The 21,656-nt window shown below is 32.9% G+C and overlaps 1 protein-coding gene across 1 annotated transcript; it reads right to left on the minus strand.

Moving 5' to 3' along the window:
* Positions 1–594: 594 nt before the first annotated feature.
* Positions 595–21,555, minus strand: LOC129217567 (tartrate-resistant acid phosphatase type 5-like). The gene is made up of 6 exons (XM_054851891.1): positions 21,330–21,555; positions 16,179–16,384; positions 14,128–14,252; positions 9,961–10,164; positions 6,678–6,825; positions 595–1,494 (listed from the first exon to the last, which is right to left on the minus strand). The coding sequence occupies exons 1-6, from the start codon at positions 21,379–21,381 to the stop codon at positions 1,243–1,245; spliced, it is 987 nt and encodes a 328-aa protein (XP_054707866.1). The 5' UTR covers positions 21,382–21,555; the 3' UTR covers positions 595–1,242.
* Positions 21,556–21,656: the final 101 nt, after the last annotated feature.

A 21,656-nucleotide genomic window follows, 5' to 3' on the forward strand; every position in this document is an offset into this window, starting at 1 on the left:
AAAGTACCTCGATTCCTTTTTAAGCGTGTGATGAGCTCAACATTGTCACCATGGAGATTACAGCCAGCGCCATTTTTTTTGTCTCAACGTACATTGGCCTTCAACGGAAATCGTCAACAATAAGTCATCCCTGAATTACACCCCGCCATAATGAACTGTCCATCCTCCGTACATTACAATTAAATATTTCACCACCCTCCGCGAGAACTCTACGTTTTTTTTTTGACCGTTAACGAACTTTGCAACCCCTGCCAGCTCCGCCTTTTCTTTTTGAACTCTTAAGTCTGGATTCCTCGCATTTGTTTTTTTACTATGTGTGAAATGTTCTGGTGATCACCATGCCTAGTGCCTGTCTTCATGTCTGCTTGGAAGTAACGTAGAATAAAGAATGTATGGTAATTAATTTTGTGTTTACTATCGTCTTCAACACACAATCCCCGGGTAAGTCTCTTTTAAATTTTGTTCTTGGGCATTCAAGGCAGTCGTTGGTCTGAGGTTATGCGCGGCAGCGATGCTTCCACTTCCACGGCCTAAAATCGTTATATTTTTGTTTTTCGTATAATTTGGCAAAATTAATCGCGCGCATCATGACAAGTCTCAACCAGAATCATTTTTGTTTCAAGATATACGTCTAGTTAAATATGCTGACACAGGACTGATAGCCCATACTAAAAATACAGTTGACAATAAATATTGTTACAAATTCTGTAAATAGTAATTATTGTAGCAACGTAACCTGTAAATAGTTTCCCGTAATGAATATACAACCCCTTTTCATTCGGCTAAAGTATACGAACCCCCTATTTCTTTTTTGTTCATTGATAAAATTTGATAACGGTCTACTATTTTCCAGAAGCGTTTGGAATAGTTGAGAGATTTCTTTCGATGTTTATAAAACCGTTACGCTGGATAAAAAGTTGAGTTTCGATTGAGAATTTGTTCTGAGAGTGTATTAGCTCTGTTTATTGCAAGGCATTTCGCTGTGTTGTTTTCGTATTTGGAAGTAAATACGTGTGTAAACGTTGAGTTTACGGTGTTGAGTGATATTGGTTTAATTGCTGATGATTAATTTAGCAGTTGTTGACGCTCTTTCCTGTACATAGTGTAAATAAATTCTCTGTGTTTTTAATCAAGAACTGTGTCGTCCTTTCGAGAAGTTGGAAGCCTCACCGAATCCGTTACAATATATAAATAAATACATTTTTTTTCACTAAAGTCACAATTGACATCACACTAAATTTATCACCTAAACTGACGTGGTTCTCTGGAATAGCTGTACAAAAATTTTCCAACAGAATGGACAAATGCAACTGTCATGTTTTTGGCACTTATATCCATAAACGTGAATGCTCCTAAAGAATAAGGATTTCCCCAATGAAAGAGTAAGCTATTTGGGGGTATTTCCTTGAAATGCCTTTTTGAAGGATCAATAAAATTTGCACTTCCAGACACAAAATAATCCATGACAGTTGAATTGGTTTTCACTTGAATATGCTAGAAAGAAAAATAATATTAGTTGAGCTTCATTCTTTAAAGAATAAATTTCTGAAGAAAAAAAGGGGGGGGGGGGCATTTCATATGCAAATAGTCTAGTTCCCCAAAACATCACTCAGGGTTACTTTTTGTCCACTTATTTATAAGAAACCATGCCGTTCCAGAAGAAATTGGACAAAATGAAAATCCAGATTTTTTATGATACATAAAATTATTGCTATGATGTAAGAAATACAATCATTATGTAGTTCCATTACAATCACAATGCTATGACATCATTTATTAATGATAAAATACTCAAATTTTTAAACCAATCATTTAGTTAGAATAAAATGATCCTTAGTTTAACAAATCTACAAAAAAAAGTGTCAGCAAGTTTTTTACTGCAAAAGTAATGGAATTGAACAAAATGAATTAGATATCAAACATCATTGCATTGCATATTACGAGAATAATAAACAACTATTTTCTCATAGGAAAAAAATACTTCAAAATAAATCATAGAGTAAATATTTGAAAGCAAATAATACTAACAATGATTAAATCATTAAAATCAAACTGACATATACATTTTTTATAAAGCATATGGCATTATAATATTTTTGTGTACAAATAAAAAACATTTGTTAAGTACTGTCATATTTTTTAATAAAATGTATGATTAAAAACTTTTGTTGGAATTAAAAAATATACATTAAAACATATTTTTTTAATTATAATATTTTGGAAACACATATAGTTGCCTCAGAGCAACAGTAAGATAGATAGTCCCAGGAATAACAGTAAGATATTCTACTGTTGCTTTGAGGCGATGATATAAAGTAGGATCTCAAAAGTCCAAGGCAATTGAAGCTCATGTTACCTTAAATTACTGAAAACTTATATTACAAAAAAAATTCTTAGTGATTAAAATTTTACAGTATTAAGACCAGATAAATATGCACAAGAAGTTCTGGTTAAGTCTCAAAAAGATATCTAATCCAAAACTGAAACTAAAATATTGTTAAATGAAAACTTAAAAGAAAACTCAAATTTAAATTTCTATTAATGCCATAGTAAGTAATTTCATTTTAATGTAACATCTTCTTAACTATCACTAATTTCTAGTTTCATTACATTACTTTTAATGTTAGAGACTCAAATATTTCACAACTTTTTATTTTCAATTTTGTAAACATATTAATTGGCAACAAAGCTGCCACATGATTAAGTTCTGCATTTTCATGTAAAACTTTTAATTTAACAAAAAAAGGTGAACTTCATGGAAAATGATATTTTGTGATGTTTTTTCATACATTTAGTAGAATGAATAGCTTGAATATAAAATGCATACTCATCATGTGTACGTGAAGGATTTTTGAACAAAATTTGGGAGTTGAAAAAAAGAATATACAGGAAGGAATTATAAATGGGTTAGAGAGTGTGAAGAAAAGTACTTACTAAATTGCCAATGATCAAAATATTAAACAACAATGATTTTTAGTGTTCATAGATATAAATATTTTATAGTACTTATTGACTGTAAGATTACAATACATCGCTGAAGCTTATAAAACTTGGATCATTATTTAAACACTTAATTTCCAGAATCAGATTTTGGAAAAAAAAAGGTAACTGAAGATAACTTTTTATTTTATTTTTTTAAAGCTAGATATATCTGAATTAAACCATACACAACAGCATACAGCAATAACTTTTTAATCATTTTAAAACCAAGGTTCACTGATGGTTTGTAAGCCAATTATTGGTGACTTTAGCCATGGAAGAACAAAATAATACATTGTTCTTTAATTATTATTTTACTTAGTATTATAATCCATAAAATATTTCACTGTATTTTTTATTTTTTTGATACAGTTGAAAATAGTAGGAAATAGCGTTAAAAAAGCACAAAAAGAGATTTTTTTTTTTTTGAGACCGCGAGGTTGTTTTAGAAGTTGAAGTTTTAATGAATCTATATGCCTGCTGCATGAAACAATATTTAATTTTTGCGGACATACAGAATGTGAGTACAAACTGAAACCTTGTAGGAGAAATTCTATTAGAAAAAAATATAAAAAAGCGGAATAAACAAGCCAAGTTTTATGCATATTAAAACCATTTTAGTCAGGGTTGGCCAAATTGGACCTAATTGGGTTGGACCCAATGGGTTTTTTTTTTGAAAAAACCCATTTAAAAAAACCCATTATTTAGCCCATTTTTGGGTTTTTTAAAATTTTCTGAGAAGTTTTAAAAAAATTAATTAATTTAAATACCTTCACACTTTAAACTTCTTTTTTATTTGTTCTTCACCACAGACTAATAATAGATAAAAAATGAATTTTGAACTTCAATAGTATTTCTTAACTCTCAACGGCATTAAAAAAATACGTCAAAGATTTTAAATAAATGTATTCAAATTTTTTCTTTAACTGGTCAATAAATAACTCAAATTATCTTGACCAAGTTCTGTCACATCTGATTTTCTCAATATTTGTAGATTGTACAGAGGAAACTAATCTAGTTAAAAGGCTTTCATGTGAATTATTTTCTGCTAACCAACACGTCACAAATCTCGAATAAACACAAGGTATATTTTTTAGAAAGAAACAGATTTTTCAAATGGTCGACAGAAAACAGAACAGGTACAGTATTTTCATTATCTTACGAAAAAGTTTAATATTTCTTACTCTGTACACAAAAATAGAAAAACAGGCAACATAAAATTCAAAGAAATGTCTTGATTAAGCTGGAATTCAGTAAAAAGGGATTTAAACTACTTGAGGTTCTACAGTAGTTTTGCATAACGAAATGAAATACAATAAAGCAAAATGCAAAAAAGAAAAAAAATGTAGTAATTAAAAATGAACAATAGATTTTATCACTTGAGAAGTAACTTTGCCTTAACTGTTGGTAATAATGAAAGTTAAAAAATCTGAAATTTCAACATTCTTGGGTTTTTTCGTCTTTTATACTTATCTTCAGAAAACGCTGAATTTTAACTAGTTTTCCAGCTTTTTTTACCCGAAGACAATTTTTGCACTTTGTTCATATACATACGCTACAATATGCTACAAGTACCCCACATTTTCCCTTAAAAAAGACAAAAAAAACCCCACATTTCTTTTAAAAAACCCAACTTTGTTTTTTTTTGGTTTTATTCAAAAAACCCTGGGTCCATGGGCCTTTTTTTTAAAAAAAAAACCTGGGTTTTTGCCAACCCTGATTTTAGTAAAACAAAAGGAATTATTAATTGATTTAACTATTATCATTATTAATTAACTATCAAACAGTTAAAAATTTCCTGTATTTACTTTTTTCTATGATACAATGTAGTTTCTCATATTTTTTGAAGGCATTCAAAAGATTGAACAAATGGTACTTCATAAAACAAAGATAACATGAGCTTGTACTTAAATGTATGTGCTTTCATGAGATTTCCTCATTGCAGAACAGGATGAGTAGTAAGGGATTGGTTACATTAAACACAGCAAAATTTACCCAGACTGATTCACTACTCAACACCAGAAGTGAATCCAACTCAAAAATAGCTATTTCCAAAGCATTTTGCCTCATGAAATGCGAAAACCAGCATAAAAAATTGAGATTAGATCTAGTTTTCAAGATACAGAGCCAACTAGGGAAGTGAATTCTCACTAATGCTCTTTTTTCCTGGCAGACAGAAGAACTCCTCATAGGACTGACTATCTTCTATGTTTCATCTTATGGTTGGGATAGAAAATCTCACTACATTAACTTAAAATAGAATAGAAATTAAAATTCTGGGCTCAAAATAAGCTTCTAGTAGATCCATCCATTTCTACTTCCACCCATACACATTCTGCTGGGAAAAATGAAGAACTTCGTGAAAGCTGTGAACAAAGATGGTTTCCCAATACCTTTTAGGGAAGTTTTCAAGATATATTAAATCAGGGTTGCCCACCTAGGGGAAGGGGGAGTCATGACGCAGACTGCGCCATTGAAATGTTTAAGGGGGTTGAGGGGTATTTTTCTCCTTTTTTTTTTGGGGGGGGGGGGGGCTCTGCAATATTGAGGGAGAGTGCCTTTGAATTTAGGGGGTGGGCACACCTATATTAAAGCTAAGGTTATGGAGATATTTTTTAACGGCCCTTCAAATACGCACAGTGATGAAAGTCGCTGTTTTTGAAAAAACTTTGAAAGGAAAGGAAAAAAAACCCTTAGGAAGCTTTAAAGCATGTATTACAAATATTTTTGAGTAACAGAGAAGACAAGCACTAAAACCAGATGGTCAAAAAACCACTACGAAAGTTCTGTAACCAATGGTAAAGGCTTAGAAGGCTAAAAATGTACAGTCTTGAGCAAAGAAGAGACCGAGGGGACATGATTCAGCTGTTTAAAATTATTAAAATGAAAGATGTTACGGGGCTAAAGTTTAGCACTGAAAACAGGAAAAGGGGTCATTGTTTTAAGCTATTTAAATCTCAGGCTAACATGGATATTAGGAAAAATTATTATTTTAGCAGGGTAGTGGAACCTTGGAACAGCTTACCGGAAGAGGTGGTAATGAGCAAACGAGTAGACAGTTTTAAGAGGGCCATTGATCTTCACTGGGGATTGTAAATTGACTAGGACCAGTCTAGCTGGGCCCAGAGCCTGTTGCTGGTCGTCACTTTTGTATTTGAAATTCTATTTTGTCACTTCCTCCAGGTTACTCTACTAAAAAACTGTGAAGTAATGAGCAATGTGCACAAGGAAATGTGATATCTTTACAATTTGCAGATATCATTACGCAGATATCAAGGTCATTGGGTTGCCAGTGGGCTTTTGTGTATCTTGAAAACAAGAGCTAATGAAAAAAATCCACTACCATGTTCATTTTTCTCGACCCAAAATTAGTAGGAATTGACTATTTAAACAGGATGCAGACAAAAAGTTATTTCTTATTGTGTAGTGTTTTGGTATACCTTCAGTTTAACTTCACTATCCTTTTTGACTCGTTCAGGTGAAAAATTTGATATTTAATTGGTGAATTGGATGCAATATTGTACATGACAGTGGTTGAAATTGACTTTGCAAAAATAAAAATTTGATTGGTACAAGAGTTTTCCTTACAACTGTTACCTGTCCTTACAACTGTGCATTGTATTATCTCCACAGAACAAAGTATTAATGAGCTCAAGAAAGTAACTTTTATCAGTAAATAAAAACTGAAAAATACTTACTTGCAAATTATGATCGTGACCACTAAAATAAGCAGATACATGATACTTTTCTAGAAGAGGTTTTAATCGTTTAACAAGACAGTCAGTTGATCCATGCAAAGCTACTGAATAAACAGGGAAGTGTCCACACACAATAAGATATTCAGCTCTGTAAAATACCAGTTTATTGAAATCAATGAAAATTTGGGAAAAAGACACATTGATGTTTGCAAACTTTTGAAATTTAAACTTGAGCAACATCGAAATAAATAGCCAGAGACAACAAGGGAACAGAACAAGGAGACATTTATTTCTGACATTTCCTGGGGGGGGGGGGGGGGAGCAAATGTCTATTGTGACCCTGCACTAAATGTTATAAGCATTTAAAAGATTTTTCAGGGGGTGGATCTGTCGTAACGCCACCCTCCTGCCTATTTCCAATCAAAAACAGATACACTTCTGGATTTGGAGGAGCTCATTATCGGAAAGGGGGGGGGGGGGGCACAAACGGGCACCTAGAGTAAATTTTTTGAAATAAAAGTTCTGAGCACACAGGCCAAGCCTTAGGCTATCTTTGGTCACCAAAGGGGATCATGAGACTTATGCTTCTGTTGTGGATCTGTGCTTGTTTCCAATTTTCTTTGCTTTGATTACCTGCTTCATTTCCTCAGACTGTCAGCTGAATAAGTAAATACTAATATAAGAATAATTCTAATAAAATAAGTGATAAATAATAAGCTCAAAAAAAAATTCTTTGAATATTTATAGGTGCTGAATTAAGTTAGTTCTCACACTGAAAAGTTTTAAAAAAAAACACCTTGGGGTTCCGAAATTTTTCTATTTAACATGTTATGCTGGGACGGTCTAACTAAAGTGGTTAACTTAAAAATCGTTGCCTCAGAGCAACAGTGAGATATCTTAGTGTTATTTCTGGCATTAGATATCTTACTGTTGCTCTGAGGCGAAGAAATATGATTTCACAACTCACATTTTGCTATCCCAGGCAAATGTTTAGTCTGTCTATGCATAAATCCACTGATGCAAGTCTGAGGCAGCACAAGCAAACAAAGATGAGAACTTAAGGGGTGATACAACATATTTAAAAGTACAAATAAAAAATACAACAATAGAAATAAAGTTTCCCAAACAGCTGTTTTGAGGCCAACAGATCAGGTCTTTTCATTTGTGCAAAACAGAAAAGCTCACAACAATGATAAAAATGGACAAGCAAACAGAAAATGTATGATAAAACAAAATATACAGCTATAGGCCATCAGAAACTAAAAAAGTACGTCAACCGAAAAGCCAGGATAAAAAACAAGAACTGCAAGGGCAAAAAAATGCAGTAGTATTGAAAAGTTGTTGACGAGGGAGGTAGAATAACTCTGTTGAGGTAAGATTCAAAATATTGCAGATAGTAAACAATGGACATATTAAAAATAAATTTAGTAGGAAACTCAAAACCTTTATTGTATAATAAAAAATGCTGAGCAATTGCAGCTGGACTTGAGATAGGCGTTTGTTAATTATAATTTGCACATTAAAATTTCATTTCAATAACTTGATTCCACATTCAGTTGTTATTTTTTATGCCTAACTTAAAAAAATATTAACTCATGACAATAATTTTACTTACAATTACGATTTTTTTGTGTCTAACTTTATATATAATGTATTTTTATTATTTCGTGTTACTAATATTTCAATTCTTTTTTAAAACTGATTTCACGTTTTTCCTAACCAAAATTCAAAAGAAGCAGCACTCATAATTCATCCATTTTTGCCTTTTTTATGACTTTTTAATCATAGGGAGCCCTTTTTAAAATGAGGATTTTGCTTGTTAAGTAAGCCAAACATATTGTCGTCTCTGAGCAACAGTAAGATATCTAAGCCCAGAAATAACCCTAAGATATCTTACTGTTGCTCTGAGGGGCGATATATACAACTACATTGCCATGGGCAGGTAAACCACAGTATCTACAAAAATGAGTAGTTGAAATATTTGAAAAAACGTGTTTTTGATTCTCCAAAAACACTAGAAAAATGTTGGGATTTGATGTTCTTTACATGTTTTATTTTCAGCAGAAACCAAATCTGCAAGTTTGCACAATAAAGGTAAAGTAAAATAGAGGACAAAAATGCAAAAGAAGGAAAAATAAAACATTTGCACATGCTGTTGTTAATCATCCCAAGGGGGTATATTGTTTTTGAAAAATATACTTACTCTGCAAAAATGTACAATAATTTTGCTTTTTTTTTACCCTTAATTTTACGTTTTTTGAGCTTTAACAGTGACAGGTGACGATGAATATCAGTCAATTCACAGGAGACTACAAGAACTATTCCTATCATTGTGCTGGGAAGTTTCAAATACAAATGAAGTACATGTAAAAATGGCTAAGCTGACTATCCTCCATTTCATTTCGTCGAGCCGAAATTAAAAAAAAGCATCTGTACACAAGCACAAACTTACCTGACATTGCCAATTTCTCGAAAGTTTTAGCATTAGCTGCTTTTTAATATTTGTCTGTATATTTTGCCCTAACTTTGTCAGCAATGCTGTGATGTTTTAAAGTATTCTTCATTAAATGTATAATTACTGCAACATTTAGTAGTTCCCAACGGTGTTTAAGCAACTCAAGTTTTTAAAAATTATGCCTAATGAGAGCACTTTGACAAATAAAATAAAAAAGCTATGTGTCAATAACAGTAAAATTTTATGTTCCTAATTTTGAACCCAGAATAAAGTGTATCCTAAGTCTTAAATTTTTATTGCAATTTTCATGTTTCTTAAACTAAAATTAAAGATTATGTTTAGGTTGTCCAACACAAAATAAATTATACTCACAAAAAAAGGTAAATAAAATGTTGTAAATGCCCTGTTTGTATAGACCCTCCTTCCCACCAATGTGATGCTCTAGGTATAAAAATTGCAAGTGCCAAATAAGAGGGGGGGAGGGGGGGGCAATTATGATGAAAGTAGAACCAGAAACATTAAATAATTTTCAATGGACATTTTGAAAAATAAACATGGATGCCGAAATTTTACCTTATGAGTACTGCAAACAAATATGTGTTTAGGCAAGCATATCTATACTTCTTGGGGAGAAATTTTTAATGTAATACTACTTGGCTATGTTAAACTTATATGTTCAGTAAAATTTAGTTTGAAAAGAATAAAAAAATTTTGTTGCTACTCAGAGATTCAAGTTACAAAACAGTAACGTTATCTTTAAGCAAAAAATAACAGGCAAAAAGTATGAGTTAAGAATAAGAACAGTTTAATTTCTTTTAACATACATACTTTGATAACTTTAGTGATTCTTCCAGCCATTGCCATTGTTTTTCTTCTTGGTATTTTGTATATTTTCTAAAAGCTGGAGGCTCATAAGGGTTAAGAGGATCAGTGTTCCCACAAAGCATTACAGTATCAAGCATAATAATTTCAACCGTAGCATTAGAAGAAGGAACTTGGAATTTTTTGCGATAATACAAATCAGGGAAAATCCTGTCAACAGTACATAAGAAAATCAAAATACATAAGATGATAAATATATGATCACAGAAAATGAATGGAGAATGTAAATACAATAAAGACATATTATAATTGATACACACTTCAAAATCCAGGGCCCCTGCACCTACTACTATTTGTGGTTTAACCAGTCGGATGGGACTCGGAAGACAGCTCTGTTTTTTTTATTTTTTATATTTTATTTATTTTTATTTATTTTTTTTTTTTTAAATCCAGATCAGAAGCAATCCCTGGTACAGCATCTCCACACTTGGAGGACATTGTTTCCACAAAAATATTTAAAGGTGGATCTTCGACCGGCTAGGACCGAACGGGGGACCCTTTGGTCACAAGTCCGATGCCTTACCGATCAGCCCCCCCCCCCAATTGAAAAGAGCAGGTTGCATCAAAGGCTGCTTGGAAAGAAACAGAGGATAGCCTCCTTCTAAAATTGCCAGGGGGAAACACCAGATCAGAAGAAAATGGGAGCATTGAGAAGCAAATTGATGTAAGTGCCAAATTTAAAATTATAGAATATCCAGCACAAATAATAGGGGAACCTCTCCTCCGTTTGTGGGCAAAAGATAGTACTAGTAGCCCTGGTGCAGCTATTATACATGATTTAGAAAAAAAAAATCAGTGAAAGTCTACCTAGGATCTGAACTTGAAACGTCTTTTACTTGAAACTTTAAAAAGTCCACTTACATCCCTTTACTTCATACTGTCTCAATTATAATTTATTAAGTCCCAAGTATGCTAAGCAAAGATCTTATATTACAAGCTCATTATAGAAATTCTGTGATCAGGAACATATTTAGAGGGAACCTGACTCTTGATAAGCTGACAGTATCCCATGTGGTCTAGTGATTAGTGCGGTGTTGGTGAACTTTTTTAGCTTTCTGTTTCAAAATTATTCAAATCACTAACAAAAATATAGTGGCTTGTCCCACTCAGTTTTTTTTGATACTTGCACAAGTGAAAAAAAAAAGTTCTGACATTTTCAATATTTATTTAAAAAATTTAAATGCCATGTAACAAAAAAATTAAATAAATAAATAAAAAATAAAACTAAGTATACGTGTTAAAAAAAAAGATACATTTGGAAAAATAATGGAAAAAAACAAACAGTTTATGAGAAGCAAGAAATTTATGGAATTTTTAGCTCTAAATTTTGTTTACTAGTCTTTGATTGTAGCACTTTATAGTTGATTGACTTCATAGCCAAGCAAGATCCCAGGGGCGTGCACAGAAATTTTGGAACCTGTCCCAAAGTCATTTTCCCGGACCTCCCTCCATAATGTTTACCCCTATATTTCATGCCCAGTTTTACAAATATAGAACCCCCTTCAGGCTCGGGCCTTCGGGCCTGGGCCAAATGTCCCCCCCTTCCGTGTGCATGCCCCTGCAAGAGTCACTAACTTCATCTATTAACAGTCAATTTCTTTCGTTTGTTTCAACATCACTAGATACTTAATTATAATTTTTAGATTCATGCCTCACTTAAAAGCTTTTCAGTTCACTTTTAAAGGATTCAATATCAAAAAATACATAAGGTTAATAATTCGAAAACCTCGTAATTTTAAGTTTGGCTCACTCATTCAAATAAAGTAATCACTAAAAAACATCAATCAACATCAAACTGCTGACCCAATTACAATCATTGATCTGACTGAGGAAAGTTTTGCAGATCCATGCTCTGAATACAGGAGCTTTTAATATAGAAATTTATTTTGGGAGGGGCCTGGGGCTAATATTACAAGAATTTTCCAAATTTAATCATGAAAATCCTTATTCACAATAAGTAGTTTGAATTTATTTTGCCCCTTCAGCACCCCCTTAAATATGCCATTGTCTCAATAATGACATGAATTTCATTTTTCACACAACCCAATTTTTGTATTCATGTTTTAAGCACATTTCTTACAAATTGAAGTTTGTAAACTGAATTTGCCTTTTTTCATTGCTGGCTATATATGTCACCTAAAATGAACTCATGTGTCATAGGTTCATCATCACTGGGTTAGGGTCATTGACTTTTAATCAGACAACTGGGGCTCAAACATTAGGAGAATTTATCAATTCTTCCTTGTTCAGTGGCAAGTTTAAATCTTTATACTAAATGATGGGGAGTTTATGAAGAAGAAAAATTTTGAATAAGATTAAAAGTTTATAGTTTTTTCATAGTATGTTTTTAGCAGAGGAATCATATACTGTAAAATTACTTATTTTTGCGAGGTTTTAATTTTTTCAATATTCGTGAAGCCGTCTTAATTGTGGAAATTAAAGGCTTGCAAAATATTTTAACTTCATACACAGAATCAATTTTCAGTTCTATATGAAATTTGCAAAATTTTCAGTTCTTAAAGTGAGTGATCTCTTCATTTTTGTGAAAATTGCTGCTAGTAAAAATAAGTGTTTTGACAGTATTGAAGAATTTAACTATATTAATAAATACAGTCGAACCTGTCTATCTCAAACCTGCTTATCTCGAAATTTTTTAATTTCCATGCATTTGCAGCTAAAATTCAATGTATTTTCCATGTTTATCTCGAAAAAAAAATCCCGAAAACCTCTATATCTCGAATTTTAGCAATGCTGTCATTTTCGGATTCGAAACTCAGTAACAACTAACAAGGTTTCTTGAACACAGAAACAGTAGCATTGTCCTCAAGGGCAGAGAGGGCAGTGGAAAAAAGGGAGAAATGCCCCCTGTCCAACAATAGGTTGGTTTTCTAGGAAGACTAACGAAAAGACAGTCGTTTTGAGCACTTTCTCAGAAGCACAGCAGAGGGCAGATAATGGGACAATGAGGTGAGCTTGACAGATTTTATATGTTGGGTTAGTTTTTCAAGTTCATGGTTAATGGTCATTGTCAAATTAAAAGCCATTTCACTTTGCTTTCTGATTTTGGTTATGTTCTGTGGTTGCGCTCTTGAAGTTATGATTGCTTAGAAAACCAAGATGATAGGCGTGAAAAGAAAGTTAAAAATTCTTTCAAATGATGAAAAATGAAAATTCTAGAATTTTTGAACAGCAATCCATTAACGAAAAAAAAAAAAAAAGAAATTGCTCCCAAGTTTAGTACAGCTAGCACGCTTTCAACAATAATTAAAAACAGAATGTCCGTGGAGCAAAAGTTTCAGTCAAATAAAACAGCAATATAAAATTCAAAATGTGCTTTTCTCGATGTGGACGAGTGCGTTTTAAAACATACACATGTGGACTGGTCAGATATGGAACCTTAACCGATGTGGAAATTGTGGATATCTTAAGAGTTAATTATTGCTCTTTACATTTTAATCTTTCGCATGTATTGTCTTTAGTATAAAATTCAAATGTCCATCATAAGATTCCAAATTTCAATAAGTTTCTCAAAACCTCTATATGTTGAAACCTATTTATCTCGAATTTTTTTTCCTTCTAGTGAAACTCGAGATAGACAGGTTCGACTGTAACTACAATTTTTGCTTGTTCTTGATTTCATTTCCACAAAGAATCAGCAGTATTTCAAGGTTCTGAAAAGATAATGCAGTTCTACACTATTGAAATCTCACACAGAGAGCATGAACTGAGACATAGACAAGCAAAGAAAAACAACATATCTATATTTAGAACACCTGCAAAATCACTTTTTAAATGATTTTTTTTATAAAAAAAAAACCCCACATGATTTATATTGAAATGATTTCAATCAATGCCTTTTTAAGAAAATTCCTCGATTTAAATGAATGAACCATTTTTTTTTCTCACTTGCTCAAAATATCCGGAAATTTTATGTGTCCACTCCTACCTTCACTTTCAGTTGATATTAACTTTTTATAATGAGTTACTTAGATATTTTACTAGTGTACTCTGGAAGTTAATACTTCTTTTTGCTTCTCTTTTATGTTACTGCCACATATTTTTCTTCTCAAAAAAAAAAAAAGAAAAAAGTCATTACAAAATTCATAAACTTACCATCGATCAGATCTTGCAGAATAGGCAATTTGAGCAGATACGTTGCCATAATGATCATGATTACCAGCTATAATAAACCATGGAATTTGTAGAGATTCATAGTTAAATGCAGATTCATAAGTTTCCTGTGGGGGAGTTACAGAATCAAAGCATTAATGAATCACAATTAAAAAAATATTTTAGAAGCTTTAACACCATTTGCAATTTTTTCTTACACTTTCATTACTTAAAAAAAGAAAAAAAAAAAAAAATTAAATATTCACAGATGAATTGATCAATACGTATGAGTGTTACTAAAACTAAAGTGTTTCACCTAAAGACTAGATTTTACGTAAGTATATTGATGAAATGAGAGAAAAAAAAAAGAAGTTCAAACAATAAAATTAAACAATTTGTTACAGATCTGTTGAAAGAAAAAACAAATAAGTATCTTTTGTTTTATTAGGTAACATATGAGAAGTTGAAATAAAAGCTACATTTCTCAAAGCTGGAGTATCTTCGACTCATATTCATAAGCAAAGGTCTTGCTCTTTTTCTCTTTGAAAACAAAATAACTGCCCATGAACTCATAAATAGGGGTGAAATCAAACAGAGGGATGTCTCCCCCCTCCCCCAGAGTCTAAACTTATTTTTAAATTTTTATTTTTGTCACTCTCACCCCTTTGCTTCTTTGTACTTTAGTTATGAAATTATAAATAAGATAAAATATCTTTAAAAAATATCTGTTTAATTGAATAAGTATTCAAACTGAAAAATTTGAATGTAAAAAAAAAAAAAAAAGAAACAAAATTTCTGAATACAAATTCTGCTACTTTTTCAAGTTTTCTATTCCATTCAAATGCGGCATTATTATTTAAAAGGGCGTATGCTCTTCATAAGGGAACCATTCCCCTTGGTTTTGAGAAATTAATGTATTCACATGCAAGTGGACTTTTGGTTTTGAGAAATTAAGTGCTTTTATATACTATGGCATGTGCATTTTGTCATCCTTTGATATACTAATGAAATTTACATAATATTTTTTAAACAATAAAAAATATAAAATTCTTGAGGCTATTATAAACGCAAAACTCTTTTGTTTCCGATTTACTAATTAAAGGATTGGGAATTATATTCCTTTTAAAAGAAAAGGGGTTGATACAAAAATTTGACCCATGTGGTTCTCTAGAAAGATTAAAGAAGCTCTAAATTATAAGTAAGCTTTTTTTCATCAGTTTAAAGAAACTAAGCAGTGTGTAGTATAGCTGCAGTATAGCAAGATGAGGCATAATTTTAAGTATTTGGTTCGAATTGAAGCAGATAACACCAACAGGAATCCTAGGAGTTTTTTTGCTTACACTATCTCTGGGAAATTTTGAAATAGTTAAACTGGACAACTGGTTAATGAGCATGGAAATTTAATTCAAAACAATGGTGATATTGCAAATGTTCTTAATAACTTTTCCCTCATGTTTTTAAAAAGAACTGTATCCTAACAGTTGACACAAGCTATTATACAGCTTAAAAATTTTGTGTTTTTCAAGGAGGACATTTTATTTAATTTGAAAAAAATCAAAGCAACTAAAGCTCTGGACCTGATGATATGAAACAAAAAATTTTAGTTGAATATGCAGAGGAATTAGTGGATGTTACTTTAAATATGTTCAACTTGTCTTATAACTAAGGGACAGTGCCAGTGGACTGGAAGCTGTCGAATATAACTGCTCTTCAAGAAAGGCTCTAAAAGTAATGCAGCAAATTATAGACCTGTGAATCTAACTTCATTGGTTAGTAAAAATTTTGAAACTTTAATCAGAAGATTATGAATTTCTTAGAGACAAATAGCAGTATGGTTTTACAAAAGGTAAATCACCAATTGTAAACATGTCCTGCACAATGCAAGGGGGCGGGGGAATTTTGGTGTCCAGGTAGAACTTTTCAGAAATATGGCTAGTCTAAGCAATAAAAGTCTTCATGATAAATTTCTTGAAACAAATTTTAAAAAGTGTTGGAAACAAAATAATAGGTCATAAAAGTTAGCAGGATCTTAGAACTATACATAAAAGTTTTACTTTAAATCTTGGGTCATCAACATCTTTAACTCCATCAAAATAAAAGTTATCACCCAAAGTAAGAACAAAATCAATGCCAAGTTTTGTAGCAGCTTCTGCCATTTCTCTTCCGACATTCAGTTCCACTAAAGTTCTGTAGGGAAAGATAGGAAGTCCACCCCAGTCACCAATAACGAGAAACTTTAAAGATGAGCCTGTTGCAGTAGCTATTTAAAAAAAATCAATTAGGAAAAATTAAGGTTGTTTAGGAATTTATAGCAATTTGACAATTTGTGATATAGAAATGCATGGTTAAAAATTATTAAAAAAAACTTTCCATGTGGTATAGAATTATTTTTTTGTGTGTGTGTGCATTATTGTCTGCTTCTGATTGCTAAAATCTACAGTTGGGGCAAACCTAACCTGTAATATTGTAAAGGCTATGCAGAACAGTAAAGGCACCCAAATGCAAAATTTTAAGGGGGGGGGGGGCTCAGATATTTTCCCCATGATTTAGTAGGATATTTACCCCATAGAAACCGATTTCAGTACAGATTAGAGTTATTAAAATTTGACATTTTTAATAACTTACTCATTGCTGGAGAAGAAATGTTTTTACATTTTTGCAAAAAAAAAAAGTACTAAAAGCAAGGAAGTTCTAATTTCAGGGGGGGGGGGGGGGTAGGTTTACCTCAACTATAGAAGCTCACATCTTAATTCATTGATAATGGAGTTCTTTAAACCTTAAAACACTTGTATGAACTTTTTTTTTTGGAGGGGGGGGGGGGGGCAATCACAATTGCTTATTGTTCTAACTTGACTGTTGTGATGTGCTATCATTTTATTTTCCCGACAGCACCCTGTGCAACATCACCGTCCACCGACTCCTCACGATGCTGCTCCTATAGCGAAAATCGTCTCTAGGTTGCATCCATATGTTACACACACGCGCATACATACACAACTACACACACACGCGCACACACAAATACATACACCTACACACATACACATACACACACACAAACACACACTCAAACACATACATACACACATGCATACATACAGACATTTACACATACATACAGACACCTACACACACTCATGCCTGCTCATAGACACAAACACATATGCCTACACACTCATACACATTCACCACCACACACAAACACTCATACACACAACTACCCACACTCATACCTGCACACAGATACAAACACACATGCCTACATATACACACACACACACTCGTGATTGCCAAAAACATAATTTGAATTCAAGAAACCAAAATTCAAATTAATGTTATTTGAACAGGGCACGCAATATAACAGGGGAATTACACCTAGAGGAAATAATGCATTTTACTGAAGGTATGGTAATCTCTATGGCAAAAGAAAATACCATTTTAATGAAATTCAAAACAATGCAATGTGGTGGTTTGCAAAAAGTAGTTATTGTGGTCATTTTATTTCCTTACATGTGACGGGGAAATGACGGCAGGGGAAAGAAAAAAATTAAGGTGAATTTATATTGTGGCATCGTCAGTCCTGTGCCCTTTTCGATGCCGCTCGTCCACTGTGCGACTGGGATGCCGACTGAACTCTGCGGAGAACTGACGGACAGCTATTCTTCTGCACCCTTTTGTGTCTGGGTTGGATTCCCGCACCTGATGAATGGACACGACTTGCTGGCGACTCTTTGGACAGTTTCGAAATCAAGTGTGTCGAGTTTGCTGTCAGGCCTGGCCAGAGATCCGTTTTGACTTGCCGCAAACCACAGACGTGGAGGTGTATCCTCATGTTAATGAGGCGCCGGATAAACCAACGAATCCGGGCCGTGAGTTCTCTAACGGAACCACTACGTCACTGTGCTCGTCACCATGTTCCCACCAATAGGAAATTTTAAGGGGGCTTAGCTGACAAGCCCCTTGCCTTCACAAAGACTTTGGTCTGAACTTTGGGAAGGCAGATTGCTCTTGGACTTGACTGAAATAGGTGCCCGATGGCATTCTCCGGTTTCGTATGGAAACCGTGATTTTTGTGATCACCACGAGGCAACTGTGTTTGCCAGAGTAATGTGTAACCCCATTTATGTAATGATTAATCATCTTTTATTTTTTTTCTCTATAAATAAATTTTTTTTGTTAAATTTTAAAAGGGGTTTAGTCGTCCTTCCTTTGGTTCGTGGTGTGACTGTTTTAAATTAAAAGCTTTGATTCTTTCAACGCTACTTCTGTGACTCACTACGTCACAATATCTTACAACAAAAATCAACGCGAGTTAAAAGTAAGGGTGAAAATACCATAAAAACAAGAGTTTATCATTCATTGTATGTTTATTATAAAATTTTATTAATTGTCAGAGACAGGGAAATGAATCGTTAAAAATACTTAACAATATTAACCTTGAAAAACCCTCTTTGACTTTTTTTTTCTGACAAAAAGAACCATTTAAGATTATTTCTATAATGAAGTCACAATTCCAAAACTAAATTATAGGTTTATGGGGGCTATCACCAGATGTGAGAATCATTAATTCAATTCCTTGACAGGGCCATGACAATAAAATCAAAGACCATTTTACTTCCTTTTACAAAAAAGGAAGTATTGTATTCGCGAAAAAATTTTCACTCAAAAATCGCCCTTAATTTCCATTTTGCTCACCCCCAAATGAATGTTGAGTTTTTTTTCGATTCGACCACATGCGGAAAAGTGCCTAAGAATGTATAGACACGCGAAATATCCATTTTGACCATCACCGAGGTAATTACAACGACTTTTCTCGTGACGTCTGTATGTATGTGCGCATGTGTGTATGTGCGTATGTATCTCGCATAACTCAAAAATGGTATGTCCTAGAAAGTTGAAATTTGGTACATAGACTCGTAGTGGGGTCTAGTTGTGCACCTCCCCTTTCGGTTGCTTTCGGATGTTCCTAAGGGGGTCTTTTGCACCTTTTTGGGGGGAAATCATTGTTAATATCAATGCAAACTTAAGTGGTGTTATAATTTGGTAAACACTTGGTGACGTATCGCCAAGCTTTTGGTCGGCAAGTTTTTTCGCCAACTTGGCGACGATTTTTTTTTTTTTTTTGTGCTTCTTATAAATTAATTGTTCTCCTGCCAAATATACCTAGCCATTCCTGATTTGTTATTTTATAAGAATGAGATTAAAAAAACATATATTCAGCTCAGTGGTGACTCTTTTTTACTTCCTTTTACAAAAAAGGAAGTATTGTATTCGCGAAAAAATGTTCACTCAAAAATCGGCCTTAATTTCCATTTTGCTCACCCCCAAATGAATGCTGAGTTTTTTTTTTTCGACCCGACCACACGTACATATGTACCTAAGAACGTATAGACGCTCGAAATATCCATTTTGAAGTTTCCCGAGTTAATTACAACGAGTTTTCTCGTGACGTCTGTATGTACGTATGCGCGTATGTATGTCGCATAACTCAAGAACGTAATGTCCTAGAAAGTTGAAATTTGGTACGTAGACTCCTAGTGAGGTTTAGTTGTGCACCTCCTTTTTTGGTTGCATTCGGGTGTTTCTAACGGGGACTTTTGCCCCTTTTTGGGGGGAATTCATTGTTAATTTCGATGCAAACTCAAGTGGTGTTACAATTTGGCGGACACTTGGCGATATATCGCCAGTCTTTTGGTAGCCGTTTTGTTGCCAAATTTTTTCGCCAACTTGGCGACAAATTTGGCTATTTTTTTTAAAATCTGGTTTTAATGTAGCCATTGTTGGTGATATTTAGAGAGTTAGAGAGAGAATCACATTAAAATTGCAATAATAGAGAAATAACATTAAATTGGTGTAAAAGGAAGTCATGTGATGCACACATCAGCTCGTTTTGCTACTTTTTATAGAATGTTGCAAACCTTGAAAAATCATTATTTTGATACTTTACAACATTGTATAATGGTTTTCAGTAGGTTAAACAACAATTTCTTTAGAAAAATATATAGATTCCTTACTTTAAACAACTAATTTTGTTTTAACGTGGTGGTTGAGACGCACCTCAGGTAATGATATTTATCAAGTAAAAAAAGTATTTAAATGAAAAATATTAATAGAGTTTGTTTTAACCTATGTTACAAACATCAAAACATGTTATTAAAACATTCTAGCTTCAGTTTCATTTTTACACAAGTTAATCTATCATTTTTTGAGCAAGGACAGGAATATTGCAGTTTAGAAAAAAACATTGGTTTCATCCTTAATGACTTAACACTCTGAAATTATTAATGTTTTTCTTGTGCTAAATAAGAACAAAAATATTGCTCTTCATAAAGCATTTAAATAAAAAATTTGATGTAAGAAATCAAAATATTAACTGCAATGATTCCCTAAGATAAACAGCAAGAACATTGGAAAAACTTTATCACATCATTCAACACAACCTCTTGCGGTTTGCTGCGTACACAATGAGTGGAAAAAAGGAAGTGAACAAAGGGGGGGGGGGGTGAAGAGAAGGGACACTTGTTGGACTAGGGTTGAGCCTGAAGGAGGCTGAAGATTTTCAAAATGAGGGGGGGGGGGGATATATGTAGGGACGTAGGGGTAAACAATATGGAGGGAGGCCCGTAAAAGTCATTTGCGACTGGCCCAAAATTTCTGTGCATGCTCCTGTGTGGGAAGATGATAATCTCTGTTGCAATACTAAAATATAATATACATATCTGGCTCAATATATAGAAACCTGATATAACGTTGTATATATGGAAACCTGATATAACGTTTAATATATGGAGGTCTTGGATAGATCTGTCAAGCGTACTATATTTTTAGACTCTCAATCAACGTGCAATGATCTAACACCACATTTTCTTATGTCATATGGAAGGAAAAATGTTCACTAGGTGGGTGTTTTTTTTTTCCTTATCAAATATAAAGTCATCTTTAGATTAACAAAATACAGTGAAACCTGTGTATAACGCTACTGTCTATAAAAATAAACCTGTCTATATTGATATTTTCCTAGGTCCCAGCAAAATTTCAGCATGAATAATCAAACTGTCTCTAACGATATCCTGTCTATAACAATATTTTTTTAGGTCCCAATAGTATCGTTTTAGACAGGTTTTACTATATCTTTTTTGACATGATTTTAAACCGAATTTGACACATAAGTTTCGAAATAATTTCATATATTTAACATTACTCACCGCATTTTAAATCGATGAACAAAAAGAAAACTGTTGTTAAAGAAGTTAACATTTTGTAAAGTTCGCTACAAAGCAATATTTATCCTATCATTATTTTGGATACAAGCAAGATAAATTAAAATGTCATTAAAAATAATTGATGTCAAGGAAAGGACAGAACATAAAATTGTTGAATTCTGAAAAAGTTTAAGCTAAAATCTTGAATAATAGCATTACAAAATGTTTAAATTAGGCGCAGTTGTACAGTAGACGTAAACAATGCGGATTGCTACGTAAATTGCTATGGTTACGGTTCTGAACCTTCCAACTACAGTTACAGTAAGTAAT

Source organism: Uloborus diversus, chromosome 2, assembly GCF_026930045.1.
Source record: "Uloborus diversus isolate 005 chromosome 2, Udiv.v.3.1, whole genome shotgun sequence".
Classification (NCBI taxonomy): domain Eukaryota; kingdom Metazoa; phylum Arthropoda; class Arachnida; order Araneae; family Uloboridae; genus Uloborus; species Uloborus diversus.